Source organism: Grus americana, chromosome 4 (assembly GCF_028858705.1).
Source record: "Grus americana isolate bGruAme1 chromosome 4, bGruAme1.mat, whole genome shotgun sequence".
Taxonomy (NCBI): domain Eukaryota; kingdom Metazoa; phylum Chordata; class Aves; order Gruiformes; family Gruidae; genus Grus; species Grus americana.
This window is the reverse complement of record NC_072855.1, coordinates 16,500,369-16,523,211: the sequence shown is the minus strand read 5'-3', so window position 1 is coordinate 16,523,211 and position 22,843 is coordinate 16,500,369. Positions and strand designations below refer to the sequence as shown.

At 35.3% G+C, this 22,843-nt stretch overlaps 1 protein-coding gene across 3 annotated transcripts in view; it reads right to left on the bottom strand.

Annotated features, from left to right (window-relative positions):
• Window positions 1-22,843, bottom strand: part of CPEB2 (cytoplasmic polyadenylation element binding protein 2) — a 55,424-nt gene that overhangs the window by 13,366 nt on the left and 19,215 nt on the right. For 2 of the 3 annotated variants that reach the window (XR_008576840.1, XM_054823807.1), the window contains exons 4-7: window positions 17,576-17,626; window positions 10,618-10,641; window positions 6,708-6,878; window positions 4,996-5,085 (exon numbers count right to left, since the gene is read on the bottom strand). Coding sequence is in view for 2 of the 3 variants with exons in the window: in XM_054823807.1 (XP_054679782.1) it covers window positions 4,996-5,085; window positions 6,708-6,878; window positions 10,618-10,641; window positions 17,576-17,626 (336 nt within the window). In the remaining variant the exon portion in view is untranslated. The remainder of the gene's footprint in view (window positions 1-4,995; window positions 5,086-6,707; window positions 6,879-10,617; window positions 10,642-17,575; window positions 17,627-22,843) is intronic. The other variant, XM_054823808.1, reaches the window with a different exon arrangement.

The window sequence follows — 22,843 nt, the reverse complement described above, 5'->3', positions numbered from 1 at the left end:
GCTTTGTCAATATATGCTTTTATTGGATTATTTTTCACCTCAACATCCATAACTCATGAACTACTGTGGATGTTTAATGTCTGCAAAGCTAGTATGGTAGTGGTAAGTCATGTGCATAAGTATGATGAAAAAGATCAAGTGCTTAACTAGTCTTTTTTGGAGTAGTACTGAACTACATTTATCACTACATGTGTGATAGAAAGTACACGTCACTGAAACACGGTGGGGAGGTAGGGTGAAGAGTAGGAGGTGTTTTACTATACTACAAAACAGCTTAGCTCCCCATTTTCTTGTTTTTTTGGCATACCACATCAGTCATTTATCTTTAACAGCTTCACACCCAATAGCAATGCAAGTCTGTTTACAGTGGAAAAGCAAAGCTACTCTAATAGTTTACTTTGAAGGAAGCTGCTTCATACCTTTGGGTCATATGTACACCTACAGTAGCAGATCATGATTAGATATTACTTGCCAAGAGACAAAGCTTGTATGTTTTGTACATATTTCACAAGGTGAAAAGTATTAGATGAAAAGAAGTCTTATAAAAATTTCTTGTTCATGTGTACCCCTACCAGAATTTATGCCTCCTGTGGGAGACAAAGCTTAGGTAACCCCTGTTAGTGTTAATCACTTGACTAAATTCCTCTGCATAACACTGGATCCTATTTTCAAAGGGAACTAGTGTGGGTGACTTTGATAATGCCCATCCTTAGAAAATTACTTCAAATAATAAACAAACCTTTCTGGAGATGATAATGGGCTTTAAAACTACATTCCCCGATATCTGAAGATACTGCACTGGTTATAAGCATCCTTACTCTGAGTTGATATCTCTCTTAACCAAACAAGACCAAGAAATTAAATATTTTTTCTTCTTAACGTATTGGGTCAGCACTGGAAGCAAAAAGTCCATCAGTTAAGTTTGAAGAGTCCTAGCTGTATTACCACATTAAACCTTTGTAAGAATTAAAAAAAACCCCACAAAACCAGCAACAACCCCCCTTCCTCACTCTATCAGAAAACACAGAACCAGTGTTTTCATTTTTTGTATTTATTACGTAAAGAACAAATCAAAAGCAAGGCATTCTAGACTAGATTCACACTGGTAGCTAACAATTTTCTGAGCAAGGTACAATTTTGTTATTTCATAGTAATATGGAAGTTTATCAAAAGGAGAAAGGTCATTTCTTCTGCTATGCATACTCTGTGTAGAAATCAGAGCGCTTTAAGTTCTGTCAAACTCCAGGAAACTCCTCTCACTAGTGGCTTAGAGAATGAGTCAAGAAAATCAGTGCAAGCCAGCACAGCACTGTCCACGCCAGCCAGTACAGCTGTATTTTGTTTTGGGGTTGGTTCCTCTACTGTCCTGACAGACCCTCCCCAGAGCAGACTGAACAACCTCAGTGCAGTGCAATCTTGCCCACAGAATGCTGCGCCTCAGCTTAAATCAGAAAGAATCAGTGTAAACTGCAGGTTAATACAGACAATGGATCTATATCTCATGATGGGAATAACTCACATTTGGGAAGGACACACAACATTTAATCTATTCCTCTTTAAAGAGATCTCATCACCATATTAAATTTAATCTTTAAAACATAAATCTTTCACTCGTTTAGTCATCTTTGATGGAGAATTAACTCCAAAATACACTTGAAGTGAAAAAATGCAGGCTGATATAATTGTAATATAGCTATTAGCAGAGGCACTTTTGAGTAGGGGGGAGCAGGATTCACTTCAAGATCCAAACATCTACTTTTGTATTTCTGCAGTGACTGTGTTTAAGCTCCTACTCCAGTCCAGAGATCCAGTTAATGTGGTCAGTGGTGTCTGGACGGTTACTCAGCTGACTAAGTGGGACACGGAAATGTCTAGCACCATTTATCCTCCATAGCACTTTGCTTAACCTTCAGCTGGTGCTCCAGAGTGCTGTGGGGCTTCAATAGGTGCCGCGTTGCATTTGCCAGACCTGTGTAAATCTTTTAGATATCCTCGATTTGGGTAAATGAATCAAGCTCAATGTGCCTATGTTACAGTGACCTGAATAGCCCTCTATACTCCACTGACTGTATTGGCCAGATTCCCATTGATTAAAGGAGGCTTAGACACTAATCACACATGAAGACACCTGCAATTACTTGCCTGAATCCAGAGTTCAATCCTAGCCAGTGTGATCAAGTAAGCTGGTAACAAGTTAAACAGAACTTGGATGGACCTGGAGTTTTGCTTCTTAAACTAAAACCAGAACACTTTCAACCTAATTTTTTCAGTCGGTTCTAAATTAGCAGTTAAGAACCTTGAATGAATGAAGCTATTGCACAACTGCTGTGATAGAAGGCAACAGAAACACCCAGACAATTAGAAAAGGCTGGGGATACTGTCCTGTTTAAATCAGATTATCCTCTGTTTGATAAGGATTATAAACAGTACAGAGCACACTAACAACTGGGCATATTTTGAAAGGCCTTCTTTGGATTCACATATCCTCCCGGCACCATTTCTTTCAGAGCTTCATTATCATAAGAAGGAGTTCTCACCTCAGCAAGTTGCTTTGGACGTGTGTGCTGTTTCATAAATAAGTGTATTTGCCAACTACGTAATAAGAGGAGTTAGGATAAACAGTGGCAAGTCAGAAAGGAAGGAATTCTCCATTACAGTTGGCAGATCACTTACACACTTTGTACTTTGATCTCAGCAGAAAAAAATTTTCTGCTTCAGAGCAAGTTTCCTTGTAAGATTAGTGTGAAGTTTTTAAAATTCCTGTTTTCTTTGGGCCTAATTTTGTGGTGAACCAATACAAAATGTAATTAGTTAAGAACAAGCAGTTGGTGTTTCTCAAAAGGCAACCAGCCTTGATGGATCAGGACACTTTTTGCATCTCTCCAAGCAAGGAAATACTTATCATGAACTTGGCCTTCCCTCAGGACTTTCTGTAAGCAGAGAGCCTGGAAGGAACCACAGTCTGGAAAACTGAACAAGGGTGGAAAAAAACCCCCCAAACCAGCAGGCTGTATCTCTTCACCAGAGAGAAGACTGCTACATAAATCAGTCCAGAACTGGATAGTTCTGAGACGTCTTTGGAAAGTAATACTATGTCAAATCTCTAACGAGACTGAACAGCGAAAATATGTACACTGAATAGACTCCATGCAGAGTAACAAATTAGAAATTGGAGCCTAAAAGTAAAAAAACCCAAACAATGAACTCCCTGGGCTAATAAAGTATATATTTCTAAATTGCTAATTACTGATCAGTCTCAAAGCTTTCTTAGTACTTTTAGCCTATCTTCAGCAGTTTCAGATGCAAACTGGTCTAGCGGAGGGTGTCCCTGCCCATGGCAATGAGGTTGGAACTAAAAGATCTTCCAACCCAAACCATTCTATGATTCTATGATATGTATACATGGCAAGTGATACTTAAGACAAATTTTTAAGAAATTCTTCTACCAAGTAATCATGGGCCACATCTATTACACTGAAAAAAACACATATAAACACAGTAATATTCAGCAGTTAAAGCAAGCTATATTTCCAGAGTATCTACAAAAAGAAACCTATACTGTATTTTAAATGTTAGGCTACATTACAAAACAATATTGAATAATGTAGCAAACTGAAAATTAGAATAAAGTTTTAAGATTGAAGAACAGCAAGTGCTATTAAATTTGAAATAAGGATCAGTTAATCATGGGAAATCAACTTATCACTTAGTTCACAAATGTGTCCTGAATTCATTAGATCAACAGACTGAAGTTGTTCTACCTGTACTGTCTGCTTTTAAGAAGCTCTGCTTACAATATAGATTTTTTTAATTTTTTTTTTTTACTGTGGTATTTATAAATATTCCACCTATATCAAAAAGCTTTATTAAATGAGGATGTCTGGAAATTTATCCTTAAGATGTTCAGATGCTGAGACAGGACTATCTCCTTGGAAATGAATGCCAGAATCCATTCCTTTCAGGTAAGAATATATTACATCTTACCTCTTCTATATATTCATCACAGACTCTGTGAGATGCATCTTCCTCAAAGAGTTCGTCAAGAATTTCTCTTGGTAATTTATGAAGAGAGATGCACTCCTTTGGATAATCAAATTTAACTTGACAGTAGCTTTGTGTATCAGGCTGACAACCTAAGTTGAAGTCTCCTTGTTTGTCTTACAATTTCCACTCTTTAGAGAACCATCTGGGATAATAATACTGCCTTTTCCCCAACATAGATGGTCACATAAATAAATGAAGAATCAGTTCATAAACGCACTATGCGTACTTTTGTCACTTCCAGGGAAGGAATGAATTGCTGCATTCTCTACAAAATGAGTAATCTCTGCATTACTTTCCCATCTGGATCAGATTTTTGCATTTATTTTATATGTACCAATACATGACTGTACATGTACAGAGATATGCTACATAATTTCTTAATGTACAGAATGGCTTTTCCAACACTTTGTAAGTGATATTAAAGAATCTAGTCTAACAGCAATGCTAGAAATAGTTAAAAATCAGTATTTAATAATTTATCAAAAAAGATAATTAGTGCTTCAGTAGGAAGTTCACATCCTAAAATTGAAATAAACATAACTGATTATCTTGAACGCTTCTGAATCCTGCCTGTAACTTCCTACAAAATTTTTTATCTAAGATATAGTCTTAGAAATTTGACCAAATTTCAGTTTTGGAAACCAGATAGAAATGCAAATACAGAATTTAGGATTAATGACACATACAACTGTATAATGCTGATCTGATACATGGGAAATCAGAATATGGAAGATCCTTCAGGAGCCCAGCAACTGAACCAGGCACAATACTAAAACAACAGTCTCAGGTTTTAGACTTGGCATGTAAAGGAACCATGTCTGAACTTGCAATGGAACTGTAGAATTAACTCTTCACAGGGACTGTAAATTATACCCTTTGGAAAAAGATGAGACAATTTCCCAGAGCAGGATTTGCACTCAGTGACAGGTCAAAACCTTCCAAGTCTCTTACCTTTTGGTGGAAAGTAGGACTTGCTTTCTGCTTTGTGAGGCCAGTCTACTACCAAAGGCCCAAATCGTCTGAAGCTAGCAGTAATTTCATCTAAAAACAGGTATAATAGTTGCAATTAAAATAAATGACATAACTCAATGAAAAAGTACTATCAAGCAAAGATCTTTGTTTCTAGTAAAAGTTGATATATCATGGGGAAAAAGGAACAAAATTTCCAACTTCCATGAACAAGAAACTTAAATAGAAACATTTTCCAATGCATTAATATTTACGCAATATATTTCTGGTGATTTACGTTTGTTATTTATTCCTTAATAACAGGAGAATTGCAGAAACATATGGGCAACTAAAGGCAGTGGTGCAAATTGCCTTTACTTCCTTAAATTCAGAATCTGGTTTGAATGCAATGAAAACAACTTACTGTTTAGTGATATACAGTTCAGAGTTTTGTAGACAGATACTCATATAAGAAGTACCACCACAATTAACATGCTAGCACAGTTTCCAGCAGAAACCAGGCACAGATCAGGCAAACAAACTTAAAATTGCCTATTTAGAGGTGCTTCTAACATAACCATGAATAGTCCTGTTGAAAGATCTACTATGCCCCCTGCACAACCTTGTGATGTCTATCACAGCCACTCCTTCCTGTCATTGACTGTAAGAACCTTGGCCATAAGGGAAAAATTAAACCACTCTAAACTCTACCGGAGCAATAACTCATCAAACACAAATATGCTCCATTTCCTTCAGTTGCACCCTGCCATCAGCATATAAACAGGCAGGAAAGAAAGAAAATATATATTGTCTTTGTTTAGCATTTGTATTAAAAGACAACAGTACACATTTGAATTAGAAGGTGAAGTACATCAAAAAAAGCTGAAGTGTATTAAAATAAATGCCTTAGTACATTGCAGGAGAGCATCACAAAGAAGACGAAAGCAAAATACGGTCTTTCCATGTCTGAAAATTAATTAACCACAGTCAGCTTATTTGGTTTGCAAGTTATTCTAGGATTACTTGCAAATCAACCTTGTAAAGGGACTTCTCTTTACATTACAAAGCTAGCATGTAATTTACATTTATCTGCACAGGAGAAACCTAATATTAAACAGCATGATTTCTTCAAATCAGCACTATTATAGAAAGCAATTCCAATTGCATCACATAACAATCTGAGCTTCTGTGGTACATTCTATGTTCAATGCATCACAGAGTGCTCTGCCACTTGACCTTCCTCTGCCTTAGTTTCTGTATTTATGAACAGGAATAATATTAACCTTTCTAAACCACTTCTGAGATCTTCAGGTAACAGTAAAATAGAATTTGAAATTCAATTACTAATAGAAGTTTTCTATGAATATAGAATAAAGCAGGTACAGATAGAGGACACTGTGAAGGGCTAAGATGTATTTGAAAAGAATATGCAAGGTAAGCAGGACTACAAATTCCAGGCATCCCATGCAACTCTATAATCTGCAAGTGCAGAATCGGAACTAAACCATCTCAAAACCAAAAGAGATGGATGACATCAAATGATATTAAGCTCAACATATCCATCAGCTCTTATAAAATATAAATATAGTTGTAGCCTTTTACACCACAACATTATTTTTCTGGGTGGATTATTTCTACTACTTCATTTAGGTTTTTCAAAATTTCTCTTTCTCTCTCCCTCCAAACTTAGTTTGCTTAGTTTTCAGGCAGCTCACCTTCATCAATATCTGGTGGAAGACCTCCAACAAACACTTTCCGAGAAAAACGCTCAATTCGTTCTCCATTCTGATGAGCTGAATAGCAGGTAGGTGAATTCAAGACTCCAACTTGATCACTATGACCATCATCCAGCAACCCATCATCTATTGGGAAGAGGGAAGAACGGCCTTAAAAAGAAAAGATAATAACATAGATTAAAATAATTTTGTGGCAATACATGGTTATGTAATTTTAGGGAATGAGAGAATAGCAGTCTGGAAAGTAAAAATGAAAATACCAAGATATTAGAAAAGTACACATTAGTTTAAAGAAAAATTAAGAAAATTAAAAATGTATTAAACTTCAAAAAGGAAATTCAAGATTGCAGGCTGACATCACTGTAAGCATAATACTACATACTACTTTATATTGTAGTTACTCTGCTGTATCCAGTAGGAAAGTAGCAATTTGTTTTTTAAATAAAGGGTCTTATTTATGAAGAGATCACATTAAGGGCTGCTTAGTGAGTTTCATTAGTTTGCCTTTGGTTTAGCTTCAAGTTAAATTGATAACTTCCATCACTGCATACCTAACAATCTTACACTGTAATTGAACAGAGGGAAACAGAAAAAACATGTACACAGAAGTTTCAAATAGGTATGTTTTCTCTTCTCTTTTAAAGGTATCTGATGCTGATAAGGTAAGAAGAGATTTAATTTCTAAGAAAGCAAAAGAGAATTTTAATAAATATGCAAAATATAACACTTGAAAAATGAGTCACAGTGCTGATTTATCCTTCTCACTCTCAAATTTACCCCAAGTTTGGAGGGAAGCCTTGTGGTGGTTCCTAATATGTAGCAATCTGCAGTAAGATTATAGTTACCCTGAAAGGCAAGTGTAAAATCTGAGAAGTTCACAGGATGGCTTTGCAAATGGAAACGGATCAAAACAGATGTACAGATGGCAATGGGGAGTGAAAACATGGTAATTCTGTCCCATTTATTTCCCTCCTATTTCATATGTACCAATTCAGGATATGCACCTTAGCTTATTCAAACTTTCACTGCTTCAGATTAGGAACATAAAGATTAATGACAGTTGTAAATTCAGAAGTCAGTCTTTTTAACTGCAAAAAGCCCAAAAATAAACACTTCTGTAAAGCAAAATAAATACCCCACATTGCCATTTCTTCTGAAGTGCAATTTTTCCTGTTTCTCTCTCACTCATTTTTTAAATAATTACTAAGAAATTCAACTGCTTCCCAAAAACAAGCAAGCAAACAAAACCAAGAAACAACCTAGCGCGCTTTTGGGAAACAAGATAATTTACCATCTCAACTAGTCAACTTCTTCCAGGTTCACCCACTGCAAATCCATACACACAGGAGCAGTAGGTCCCTGAGAGCTGAGTCTGCAGTACCTTAGCTGTGAGCCATACTGCAGCCTGTAACTTTTATCCCCTCTCAGGGGAATACTACCAGGAAAGCCCTGTAGGAATATCTGCAGATATTGTGCTGATCAGCTAGGGGTGAGAGCAACATGAAAGCCATTCACTTCCAGAAGACCACCTGAGAATCAAGTGCTTAAAGACAAGGCTGGAGAACAGACAGGAAACATCATGACCTATGTTGTGGTAATGCCTAATGACCCTGATTGGGTATCTAAATCCATAATAAAAATATAGTACATCAAAAATACCAAATGAAAACACAAGGTGATAGAAAACAACCAAACATAATAAAATGTCACGAGGATCACAAAATAAAAGCAGGACCACAGGACTGTACTAAGTAACAAAGACTGTAACTACAACATCTTTATTGTGACATTTCGCATTTTTGTCTTAAGTAGCCATCTGATGGAGAGGAGTACAGCAAATGCAGAAAGCTGTAGCAGGCTCCTCCTTTCCACTAAGAATGGTGATACGTCTGAGAATATGACTAGCAGGGAGCAAGTGATGGCATCCTTGCTTGCTATCATACGGATGCATTTCAACAGCTAGAGAACAGATCAGTTGAGTGCCTTTCAAAGTGGAAGCATGTAGCTGGTGCTCAATGGGGCAGAAAAGCGAGGAAGCAAGGGAGAAACAGAAAGTTAACACAGTTGGAAAAAGATTCTTCTTGAAAATCATCTATTTAGACATAAGAGGAGCCAGATCATGCTACGAAGACTGCAGCAGCTGAGTAATGTGGACATGAGTTTCAGTTATGAATAATAAGAATGATCGGATCTTAAAGATGCATACGAAGAAGTGGTAAGATTTGGTTACACAATCAAGAAAGGGGGATATAACAACGGATTCCTGAATTACTGATGTGAATGATGGAGAAGATGGAGCTGTTATCATAGTGACAGTGAAAGGAAAAAGTGGCTAAAGGAAGAAATAAGACTGAAATTGGAGGAACTCACAGGAAACTGCAAAAGTAGAAATTTTAAGATTTTCACTAATATATGAGAATTATTCTTAACATCTTAAACCTAAAATTCATCTGGATTATCTTTATAAAAAGCACATAGATTTGCTCTTTGCCTCTGCAAGTCTCTATAATACAGGAAAAAGAAACTTAAGTGACTTAAAAACATACCAGTTTTAATAAACTTGTTGGCATTAGAATATTGCCACAAAGCATTTAAGTGTGTAGGGTTTTTTCCAGTTTCTGTTCTGTTCTTTAAAAAACAACACACAATTTATATTTAAGGAAGGTGTCTCTTCAGACCATGAAAATGTGGTGTTTCTCTAGGGGTACTTCTTAGACAATTCCAACTTACAATATATACAAGTATATAGAGGGAAAAATAAAGAATAATCCTCAGAATAATTTGTTTTTTACCACAGACCAATGTTAAAATCTGAGAACAATGAGAATCTAAGGCTCTCTTCCCAGTACAAATTAAACCATCAGAACATGTTCTGAAGTGATACTGGAGAGATCAGTTAAACTTTAATGTGGGTACAGGTTTGCCAAAAGCACTGTAGGTCCTCAGAGAGCTAAAATGACATAGAGGACAACAGATTAACGCATTTAGAGTAACATGCTCTATGTGACTCGTAATACTTTCTTCTTACTCCTCTTCACTTTTAAATGTCTCTCAGATGAAGAAAGCAAACAGGTAATTTGTTAGACTTTCACATCTCTCCCAATGACTGAATTAAAAGGATAAACCCTTTCAAACACTTGTTTCTTTTGGGCTTACGACAGTGAAAAGAATTAAGCAGAATCTGCCAGGAATCATCAAAACACGATTGTACTGTTACATGGATTGACCATGATCTAGATCATCATTCCTCTATACATTAGGGCTACCAAGCCAACAGTTATAAACCAATGCAGAGATCAAGAGACACATGAACTTATGTGTATGTTGTGAATAGTGGAAGCCATCAAAGATCTTGATGTTTTTCCTGCACACTTTACAATGTCTTTGTATCAACTGCAGGTCACATCCTCATATAGTTAAATCAGTATAGCTTCTCCAAGGTCAGTGTGAGCATATCTTGGCTTACACTACAAAACTCTGTTTACTATTTCTAAGAGTTGTCTACTAGATTTCTTGCGAAGTTTACAAAAGGCTTTTAGTTTTTACTCTGTACACTATCACTTCTACAGAAGCAAAAGAAGATGAGTTAGAAGAACAACTAGCAAACTATACTTTTAAAGGGGGAAACAACTGCAAGCAGTAGCCATTAGCATGAACTAAATTATGATTAGAACTACAGCGTTTTAACTGATTAAAGAATTTGTAATTCAAACTCCAAAAAGAGATCAATCCAGACTGCACCCCTCCTTCCATCACACCCTCCATCTTCCCCACACTAAGAAAACATGCAGATAAGCATTTATAATCAACAATCTGGATTAATTAATCGTAATGATCAGTAACAGCTCAATCAGAATTAATTGTACTGTAACAAACATAAGTGAATTACCTCGTCTTCGCCCATAACTCCTTGCTGCATGCAAACAAAGGACAAATTGTAAAATGTCACATAACTTTATCATGCCCACATATTAAAATATTTAAGATAAAAAGAACTATGTGGGTAAGCGATAAGTAAAAATCTGCATCGGTACTTGCTACTGATAATTGTAGATGAGAATGCATTAAAATCTCACTTAAATACCATACTATTTTACTACTAAATTGACATTAGCACCAGCTTTAAAAAACATACTTTAAAATATTTCAACATGTCTTCATATTTGATCTTAACTTCATGTTAATTACAGATGCATAAATTACGGTAACTTTGTAATTCATCCTCACAAATGTGATTCATATCTTACACAAGTATCTAAACAACACATAGGGTACTGAAATTGTAAAAAAGTAAAATATTACTTTGAAAAACATATAGCAAGTGTTACATTAATCACAGAAACATCCTGTTCCATGGAACAGTTTGTACAGTCCTTCGCAGTGACAATACAAATGCTATAAGCCATGACCTTCATTTTTCATGAAAAGACCTAGCAGAAAATTAACCGCAAGGTTTTGTTTGAAACAAAAGACTCCTTGTGGTAGCAAACAAAATCAGGGCACAAGTCACAAGAAATAGCATTGTATCAAAAACACTGCACAAAGGCAAAGCAACGATTTCTGACAGACTGCAAGTAAATCCAAGATTTTCCTGACTTTTGAGTTTTGCAAGATTGCTAAAGAGATCATGCTTATAGCTACACTTCAGAAGACCATACTGGTTTTTTCTCTGCCTGAAGGCTAGGAAACTAAAAATAGACAAGATTACTAATACAAAAACTATTAAGCTGCGTGTAATTTCTTAGTTACGTTTCCACAAAGTATTTTCAATTCCTGTTTCACAGACTTTGTATCTGAGAAAGATTAATCATTACAGCATTGTAGTTAAATATTCAAATAGAAAACATGACTATAAACCATAATGTTATAGCAACATTTACGAACAAAGATTACTGTGTCTCAGCGTTACTGTCTTGATTTTACTAGGACTTCACAAGTGCATCTCTCCCAAAAAGCAACCGTGGTTCTGGAACACTGAAATACAGGCAGCCTCATAAACTCAGTGATTCATAAATGTCATTCCTGTTCCGTTCTCATATTATTAAACGCACATATCCTGGTATCTCCCATTTGCATGGGGTTTTTTAAAATTTTTAATAAGTATAATGTTTTTTTTTCTTTGTTATCTTCATCCCTTCCTACTAGGAATTCAGTGGATTGCTTATGGAATTCTGAAAATCTCTCTCCTTGTTTTTTCTCCCTTAAAACTGTTGATTTGTTACAAAACAGTCATCATATTTCTACCCAACTTGCATTGAATGCAACTTTATTTTCTTTCATCTGAAAGAATTACTACTGATGAGAATGGTCTTTTGCTTAAAGTTTCTCAGATCCTCCAAATTTCTACTAGTAAAGCCAAAACAGAAAAGCCCACTTTCCAAAAGAGACTTGGGTATTTAACGAAGGGGAAACACCTAAACTCAGATTTCCCACACCAAAATAGAATCCACAAAACATAATGTATTCTTCCATTTGAGTAGTCCTCTGCTACATGGGCAGACTAATGCCAGCCTTCAGACTTGTTTTCCTCTGAAGTCAGGCACTTAGGAGACACGCAGTTCTATGTCAGTGTTGCAGCATGTACGAATCTCTTCTGACTCTTGGCCAAAGTAACTCCCACATAGCATTAGCAGTAGCGTCACTAAGCCCTCGTCTAACCCCCTGCATGCCCTTTTTTTTTTTCCCCACAAATAAAACTACAGGGGAAATTCAAGTGCATCACACCCATAGTAATAACGGCAGTGCCATGCTGTCTCTCAAATAATAACATATAAACGCGTATTAATAAGCATATTTTGGCACAAGCCTTGGTAATTTTTCTTCTCTTCTGCCACTTCTGCTCCTTTCTGTCCACCAAACCAGCTCAGCTATTTTCTTATATTTTCACAGTAAGACAAGCTGATATGCATAAAAATATTTTGTTACAGAACACCTGAACTGTTTATCTATGTGCATTTAAAAATAAACAACAGTAATTTTAAGGAGAAACACAAAAGGGTTATTAAAATGCTAAAAAAACCCCAATGCAATTCAACTTAAAAGGGTAGTTGCTGCAGGATTTTATATATATGGAAATTGGAATGATGCACCAAAGTTATCCGTGTATTCTTTGCTTCAGCTAAACAATGAAGTCAGAGAAAATGGGAAAATAACTGTACTTGATGTTGTCACATTACTTACTTTACTTGTATGGCAAACCCTCTTCCCTGATATTTATGTCTTATCCATTTAGATTGCAAACTAGTTTGGGCAGGGACCTTCTGCCACTTTGCATCTAGAAAAATGTGATCCCATTTGCCATCTGTAGGCACTGCTGCAATAAATGTGATCATTAACATCAAAATGTACGGTTTTGCAAAACTTGTGATTTCTTCCTATTTTTATCCTGACTTTAAGATCACAGTAGTTATATTATAGATAAGTTGTTTTAATAACAGTAAGTATAAAGTCTTACTGGTACTAAAAATATGTTAAAGCAAACATATTCTATCTTCATGAAACCAGTATTTTAATCTCTCCACATCACATATATATATATATATATAAACTTTCTTTCAAAGGCCAGATACTACTTGTGAAAACATTTACACTGAATCAAACTTTTAGTACATTGTAAGCAATGAGATTATTCTTTCTGAAGATAGATCCAATCAGAAATATTTCGGTATTTATTAAAATAATATGCATGTTTTACACCTTTCAGAGCACATATGCTTACAGAGCATGTGGTCTGTATTAAGTATACACATTATATATATTTAATTATAGATTTAGCTATATAGTTTTATATATATGTATTTAATATATACATCTATATAATTAGTACATATGTTTAGATAAATAATTGCAGAGGAGACAGCCCTTTGGGAAAGGCCAGACACTGTAGGCAAATAATGGATTTACAACAACACAAAAAAGAGAGATTAAACTCCTTCCTTCCTGAACTTGTTCAAAGAATAAGTCATACAGAAATATTTTTGCAACTTTTAGTCTATAAATCTGGATATCTTAATTAGCCAAAAACTCTGAAAGATTTCAAATGAGTTAGAAAGTACAAGAGATACACTTTTTTTCTAGAAAATATAAATTAGGCAACACATGCAAGAAGTATAATGATGGCCAATAAAATGAAGTCCAATAACCTTGGAACCTTCCAACATTGAGTGCTGTATATACAACAAAAACATTCCCTTACAGTTAAAACCTTCTGTTTCTATATCCCTGAAGTTGCATACTAATAAGGCTTAAACCTGTCAAAAAAAATAATACCCCCTTTCTGCAACTTAAATCAGCTCAGAGACAGAAGTAAATACACTTTTTGTGCATGTTTATCTACCATCAAGACAATATAAATTTAATTTTGTACATTATGTGAGCAATGCTATCACACAGATGATAGTAAATGTATCATTTCTATTTTATTCAGACACGTATTTCAAATATATACCAGAGATCAAATATGTACATACTGAACTCAACTGAACAACTGAGCTGAATTCAAAATATTATGCTGTACAACCGGAAAAACTACTAGGCAAACTTCCTATATTCAAAGATAACTATGAAATTTATGATAGCAAGTAAGATAAAAACTATTTGTCCTTAACATTCATGATTTAATGATCAAATGGTGACAAATGAAGTAATGAAGTCTTTTTCATTAATACTTATCATTTAAAGAAATCCATATACAATTATGTCAACAATTTCCCAAGAGTCTAGACTAAAGGAGAAGGTGTCTAATTCCCATTTTATTTTATTGGATTTGGGTGCCTAAATCAAGATTTCTTTAGAAATCACATCTTTATCGATTTTAAGGCTGAAAGAGATTGTTACGACCATTCCAGTTTGGCATGCCTAACAGACTACAGAAACTCATTTAGCAATTCCAGTAAAGGAAGTTTAATAACTTCTGTTTGAAGTAAAACACCTTTTTTAGAAGCACATCCAGCTGAAGTATCTTTAAGATGCAAAGTCTAATACTCCCTTGCTAAACTAATCAAATGGTGAATTATGTTTCAAGAGCCATTAAAATGCACTAAAACTATAAAAGGGGGGAACGCTACAATGGGGAAAAAACACCATACACCCCAACAGATTGGACTCTTGCATTATTACTTGCTACAGAAATGTTCTAAGTTGACAATTAAAGATGTACTCAGGTAAACCCATTCTGAAGTATCTTTCTTTGACTTTTGAGAGATAACAGTCATTAAAAATGCATTGCTTTTTTTACATCTTGAGCTGAAACAGACATATAATTATCAGATATATAATTTATTAAAACACATAAATCAGCTTTCCTTTAGTCCATCTCATTAATTTAAATAATGAAAACTGTAAATATTAATATTAGGTACAGTTTAGTAAGCACACTTTAAATGAGATGGAAAAGATCTATCATTTAAGAAGAGGAAAAACTAGCTAAAAATAAGTTTTATCTGGAAGTGCTTAGTCTTAAAAGGGTTGAGGAATTGCAGCCTGACTCATGTCAGAACCTTACTGGGATCCAGAGACCAGTCCACTAAAATCCTGTGACGGTTATGATCTAGTGTGAAGTTATTAGTGCACACACAGATGGGCCCAAGATCCTTAAAAATGTTGGTGCTTTTCTTTCATGAAGGTCTGGTATTCCTGCTCCTCCCTGTAGCAACTACAACACTTACTGAGAAAGTAAGGGACAAATGTGAGCCTCTGGATTACCAACTCTCCTCTTCCCTATTCCTCCCTCCGAGGCACCAATTACAGGGATATAGGGAAACATTAGCCTGAATCCACTTAAGCAGAGAAGGAAACTTAAGTCTACAACTTTATCAGCAAGTGTCCAAGCTGTAATTCCCATTAACACACATTTCGAGGATGCCCCTCAATTCTTGCTAAGAAAGAAAGGTTGTGCAGAGCCTGAACAGCTGGAGATGCCCAGCAGCTGTTCCCAGTGCTTCTGCTCTTGAGCTGTAGGGAGCTGCAGTTTAGGCACTCCAACTTGAGGTGGCTCTGAATGGTTTATATGATTGCACTGGACTGCACGCTGACGGGTGCATCAGAGTTGCTAGGTACATGGTAGAGACCTTAGGTGTCTAAACCAAAGCTCTGAATTAAATTCTAAAGGGCACAGCTAAAAATTAGGTGTTGCAGCACCTGTTTTTCAGATACTCAAATTATTATTTTTATCTCACCTATTGAAGGCTGGAAATAATATTGCAGCTTTTAAAGAGGACAGCAGTTGCATTACGTGCTAACTTCCAAACTGCAGTGGAAACCCCACCAGCATTAGTAACAAACCAAGACATTCTTCAGTGCACATTCTAGCTCTGTGATAAGATTTTCAGGATAGACTGGTACCAGAGAGATGCATTTTTCCAGTATCTGTGATAATAGTAAAAACCTATTTTCTTAGATATTCCATAGAGTAACAATGCTTCCCACATGCTCTTTTAGCAGGCAAAACTAAAAAGAGAAACTCACCATTCTACATACTGAAACAAACTAATTAAAAAATATTAATTTCTTACACTGATTACAATGAAATATTTCACAGTTGCTCATAAAATGGCTTAGTTTTAACACCTTCCCATCGAACACTTCATTATAAATCAGCAGATAACAATTGCACATATACCACCTCAACAAACCAGCTTGCAGAATAGGTCTTACAGTTGCAGTTAAATACAGAAAGTTAACTGTTGTAAAGGTTGTAACATCAAGCACATCGATATTCAATGTAACTTCTGACCAGGAATCAGGATTATGGCCTGTGTGGGCTAAACATTAATTTTATTTCAATAGTTAAGTAGCTATTTTCACTTTTCAAAATACTCCATTATCTTAAAGAACTAAATACCAAAGGACCTAATTCTTCAAATGTCTGTTGTGCAACATTTTCCTTTACTGGATATAAAGCTAAACATTAATTTCCTTAAAATTTTAAACATTTACTCAGTGTTACACAAGGGAAATTAGATACTTCTTACATTTTATATCCATTTGCACAAGTGTAAATGATTGTGCAGAAGAGTAAGGCAATTACTCCACAGAACCACAAACCCGAAATAAACTATTCTGACTGTATTTTTTAATAATTGGGTCTTTACTGGTAACATTTAGACCTATCAAGTCAATGACAAATGTGTACTTGCTTTGTGTACAATAGCTTCCACTTTTTCTGATCTAGAGAAGCTGTGGTATTATAGCTCTAATTTTTCCCAATGTAGAAAACATTTGTGTGCAAAACCCCTGATTTATTATTGACTTAGATGGATTACCAAGCTCTGCTTCCTTCTTTAGCCTTGAACAAAGGCTAAAGTTCATGCCTTCACTGAGTAGCAGATGTTCATGAAGTTTGACCTACTGGGAGAGGAACGTGAACATGAACTCTAACTTCAGCATATTTCGCAGTTAGAAACATATTTGACAACACCAGTTCCAAAAACCCCAATAAAAATAAAATGGTATTTTACATAAGTGTAATAGAAAGTATCTAGTTCACCCTTTATTTACACGAGGGAGAAAACCGCGCCTTTCTGGCCTTCTTATTTTTCTAATTCCTGTTTCTGTAGAACAGATTTCTAGCAGATCTTTGGAGAACATACCACTGGTTTGCTTGAGAACAAAAAAGAATAGTGCATCATTACGAGTATTTCAGATTTCAAATAAGCTAGATATAATGAAAGGCTGTTGCAAGATTAGCTCTTGCCATTCAACTCTGAAAAATGGCAACAGTCCCATCAGTGTTAAAGACTAGAGGCAAGTAATTCAGTAACAGAATATAGTAGTATAATTTTATACCAACATGTCAGATTTAAGCTAAGCTAGAGATAATTAGAAACTGTTATAAGATTAGCACTTACCATTTAACATCAGAAGATTGTCAGTCCCTGGATGTGGATAACTCAAGCGACCTTGAAAGAAAACAAAAACCAAAGAACAAAACAAAACAAATGCAGAGGTTTTAGCTATTATGCTAGAAAAAATAATGAAAAATCACTGCTTAGCATTTAAATATAAACTTTATTTCCAGTTTGCCTAAGGGAAATAAAGAGCTAATATTTAACTCCAAGCACATTAACCAACAATACCCTTGACCCAAGTTAAAGCTGACAAGAACAGACTTCTTAACCTTAATTCTCTGGTCATAAGATCTGCAATGTGCTTTGGGATCAGCTCCAATAGGATAAAGCCACTTTTTGTTTCATGACACCCAGAAATAGTGCTGACTGCTTTAGTCTTCTCTTTCATAGTGACTGTGAATAACTGTACTATGCACATTGCTTAACAGAGTGGCATTTCTACAGTTTAGAGCTTCTCTACTGAATCCATTTAAGAAAAATCATGTTAATAGGAATTAAGGCATTACAATTTTATTAACCAATTTATGACTGTATCTTGGTGTATTACATATAACCACTGTATGTAATATTTTTCAGTAAGTCCAGCAAAACTAGAGTACTGGTTTAGCTGCAGAAATAACAAAATTAAAGAGCATGATAGATAACATTTTCAGCATTTTATATTGAATAAAAATTACATGAAAACCTCATATCCTGACAACAGAATTTTTCCAGTATTGCATTTTACTGCATTGGTGACATGGTACACTTCAATAGTTAAATGAATGGTTTAAAATGCACAGCTGAAGTTTCTGTTCACTACGAATTCCTTTTTATTAAAGGAGACGTTTTCTGTTTACAGGAAGCGGCAAACATACCAGTAGTGCACGCTGACCTAAAGAGACATTTACAATAGCTGCTGTGTTTGGAAGAAATGTGCTTTAATGTGCAAAAAACTACATTTCCATCTATCTTGCTATTAAAACATACTTGCTTGCTTATAATCTGTAAGCATATGTAAAAAAATACTGTAACTTAAATATTTAAATCTTTCGGAGGAAACGAGAATGTTTGTGGAGGCATAAAGAAGAATCCAGTCTGGAAGCAATGGGTCTTTAGAACTCACACAGGTTTAAAGGGAAATATATATGCAGATGGTTTGCAAGACGTGAGTAAGGCACTATCACACCCTAATAATGCTCACTCTTTCCAAAAAAGAAACACAGGGAAAAAAGGACAAAAAAAGGAAAGAAAACCAAATCAGCAATCTATATGTTTTTTTTCCCCCTACTGCTGGTAAACCCATGTGACTAAGCCACAAGACTGGAAATTTCTTGAAATAGTAGTTCTGTGTCCCAAGGGACACCTTTGGGGTTAAATAAAAACTTTTTTTTCCCTGAAAATCTTTAAGTAATAAGGTTTAATTTTTGCTCGTCCCCTCTAGGAAACCAACATGTTAATTTTCTACTAAAAACTATAGAAAAAAATATACATCATGAACTTTTACACTCAAAACTTCAAAATAGCAAGATTAACATTATTTAGGATATTTTATTCAGCCTTATTATTTACAGGCAATGTGGCAAAAAGATTTTTATACAGCCATGTACTATCTCTCTTCCTACAGATTTCATTATTATAAGAACGGATGCTATCAGAACACCTACAGATTAGGTAGGAAGTCTTTGCTTTGCAATTTGAAAGTGTGGAGAAAGTGGTGAAGGGCAAGCCCAGCCTCCTGGAAAAGCGCAGATGAATGCCACCCAAAAGGACTCTGCTGTATTCTTCAACTTGTACAGAATTTTTTGAGCAGGCTTAGGCAAGATAAAACAAAAAATCTCTGCAGGAGCCTCTGTCTTCATGTTCCTTATCTTCAAAATGTCCAGCTTTAACATACAAACCAATTTTTCTGTCATGCTGAACATTTACAGCTCTATCTAATGTTTATCAGAACTATAAATATTCTGCCCTTCTAGCAATGCATGCTGGTGTAACAGGAAAATAATCAGGAACAGGGCATCCTTATGTTGCCGTCTGGGAGCTGCCACTGGTTTGCTCAGCCTGGTGTGTAACAAGTGACTTTGCTTTACTTCTTCGTTCTCTGGTCTATAAAGGTAATATTAATTTGCCTAACAGCAAGGATTTTACGAGATTATTTACTTTCACCATCATGTTTATATACAGTGCTATAGAAATACTTGCAACAATATGAGCTGTTTCTTGCAAATCAGAATGCTGTATCTATCTAGAATAACAATAGAAATTGTGGGAAATTATTATTTCATCTTGAACCTCATTGAGTCTGTGGTGACAGTTTTTCTCCCTGTCTGTTTACATTTATCTTCTTTTCCTATTCAGCCAGGGAGACAAAATAGACTTTTTTTTGTGTAATTACTACAGAAAAAGAGGTCAGATTTAAGGCCTAGGAGAGAGAAGCCCACCAGTGTCAACACCTGGAGAGGAAAACTGGTTTAGGAGACAGTAAATTCTGGGTTTACAACTCTGGCTTTGCATTCTTTTGCTTTTTTCCCCTATAGCTTCACAAATAAGGTGCAGCTGAAACATAGGTGACTAAGTGAAAAAGTTGAAATAATAAAGCACTTCTCTTTAAGTAGTGCGGAGATGGTGCACTAAGGAGCTGGGCCCACTCCTACTGCAGGGTAAAACCTATGCTAACACAAAGAAACCCAATCTTGCTTTGTTACGGAGATGAATTTGCTAGCTCAGATAATGAATTATTTGAGGGTTAGAGAGGAAAATGAGTAACACAGTATTCAGTATGTGTGCAGGTGTACTGATACTTCTTTTAATTCTTATTTACATGGTTATTTCAATGAAATCATACTTTGTATTATTGCATTCTGGTGAACTGAATACTTGTGTTTACTACCCTGTCTGGCACTTGGACTTACAACCTTAAAAACATTTTTAACATAGGTTTGCTTACTTTTTTGGAATACAATTACTGCTATTTAATTCATTAATTTAGGTTCTTATCCCTCAGATTAACCTGCTGAAGCAAAATGCAGTGTTTCTGGCTGTCCACCTGAATTTAATGCTACACATAAATTCAGAATACTTCATGCATGGAACTGGGTGCAAGATCAGTTTTATTCAGAGCTCAGATTACACTATTTTTTAACAGATTATTCTAACTAAATGGGCATACAATATTAAACCTCACTTAAAATATCAGTATATAAAATACAGAAGATGGGAATACCATCTCATAACAATTTACTTTGATTTTATCACACTTCTTTCTATTCAGCTATTTTCACTGCATGTTGTTTGATGCGTTTAAAAAAAAGTACCATTTTAAGAACTGTCCTCACCACAAATCCTATCTAATCCCATCCTACTTCAATGTCAGTAATCTAGAACCGTATAAACTGTTCAACAGATATTCTAGTGATTCCAGTGGCCTCTGCCTGCTTAAAAAAGAAATTTTAGTAATATATAAAGATGCTTTACTAATTTAAAATCAACTACAAATTGGTTAGAGAATTGCTAATATTTAAATAATAGATGCATTCCATTCCTGAGAAATGAAAAGTAATCACTTTACTGTCTACAGAACTCAGCTCCACAGCATCCAAAATTAGTAATGTGCTGCTATCTGCAACAAATACAATACCTAGTACTACAGTACTGTATTATAAAGTATCATGTTATAGAAATTTTCCCTGTGCAAACCTGAACTTGCAACCTCATCATGTTACTGCTAATTAATAATTTTCATGTATTCAAAATAGTATTGCTGAGGAGAAGCAGGTATGTTTGACATTTCTTATGCGACTAGAGTTCTACTAAATTTAGCCCCCTCTTCCATATCTAAATGGGATTAATGTTAACAGAACTGCCTGGTATGTATTTCTCACAATGTACTCTTCTGTAAAGACAGAAAAAAATGAAAAGCTTGCAGATACATTTTGGTGGGCCAGTTTATCCACTAAATCCAGTTAAAAGTCTTGTTAATCCAAATGACGAGGAAAGAGTAACAAACTTAGTTTTAGCGACATTTCTGTAATCTCACGTTACTAATATGGGCAATGGAAATTACAAATTTTTTGTAAGCTGCTTGTGAGCGTACAGATGTTGTTGTGCTTACTCACTTTTCATTTTAAGACGAATTAGTATCTACTTTTGGAAATGCATACTTTCTGTTCCTATTTAACTAAACTGTTGGAGGAATCTCCATATATTAAAACATTTGGGATAGATTTAACAACCACTTTAAATATTGCTGACTCACAGTTTCACGAGTTTGATATTTCATGTCTACTCCTTCCTCCCTCACCCCCCCCAAGTCTTAAATAGTTGAATAAAAGACTGAGAATCACCAATAGGATCCTTTCCCATCTTCCTTTTTTTCAAGAGATCTGGCTAGAAGAGAAAAAGCTTCCAAGTTAAGCTTTTCCCAAACTACTTTAACAGACCAGTGATTGGCTGAGGATTGCAGCAGTTTCACAAAGCTTAGTTTTTGAATCAGCGTAGTTAAGACAACAGCACAAGCCCATGTTTGGACAACACCTAGTTACAGAAAGCCTAGATGCTACACTTTGAAATGCTTGTGTAAGAATTATGTAAGTCATAATGAGGCCAAATGTGTTCTGATAGTCGATGTATTTAGGCAAATGAGTCTACCAGTCTTAAATACATTCTTTTATCATAAAAAGTTTCCATGACAGAAAGAGGAAACAATCTGTATGTACAATTTCAAAGCCTTTTATATGACTAAGAGTGAAGTTTTTTCTTCCACACTTTTTTTGTTCATCCCCAGACACTTTTTTCTAAGCACAGTTTGAATTACTCTAGGAAGCAATTGCATAATTTTAAACCTTAGAGCTTCATAACACAAAATATAAACCAAAGGTTTTTGAAAACAAAACTAATCATATGCAAAGAAAGAAAATGTTCTTTCTGTACTGTGTTGCTGAGTCACCAATGCTTTTCCTTTTACTTTACTGAGCGTGTGCCAGGAGGTTGCTTTTAAAAAGAAAGATGTGTACAGCTGAAAAGCTCAACTAAATCAATCTAAAGGGAAAACAAAACCAAGAAAAAGCACGACAGACTTCAAAGTGCATCCAGTTATTTTCCCCCACTGATAAGCCAAATAATAGTGTTTTACTTTCATTACTAGCTATAAAAAAAAGTGTAAATGTCCTAAAAAATTTTTCCCCCCCAAAAAAAAAAGCAACATAAAGTTAATACTTCTTCCTGTTACTCCCACTAATACAGCTATGGCTAATTCAAGTTCAGTACTGCCTTACATCTAGCTTGCAGAAC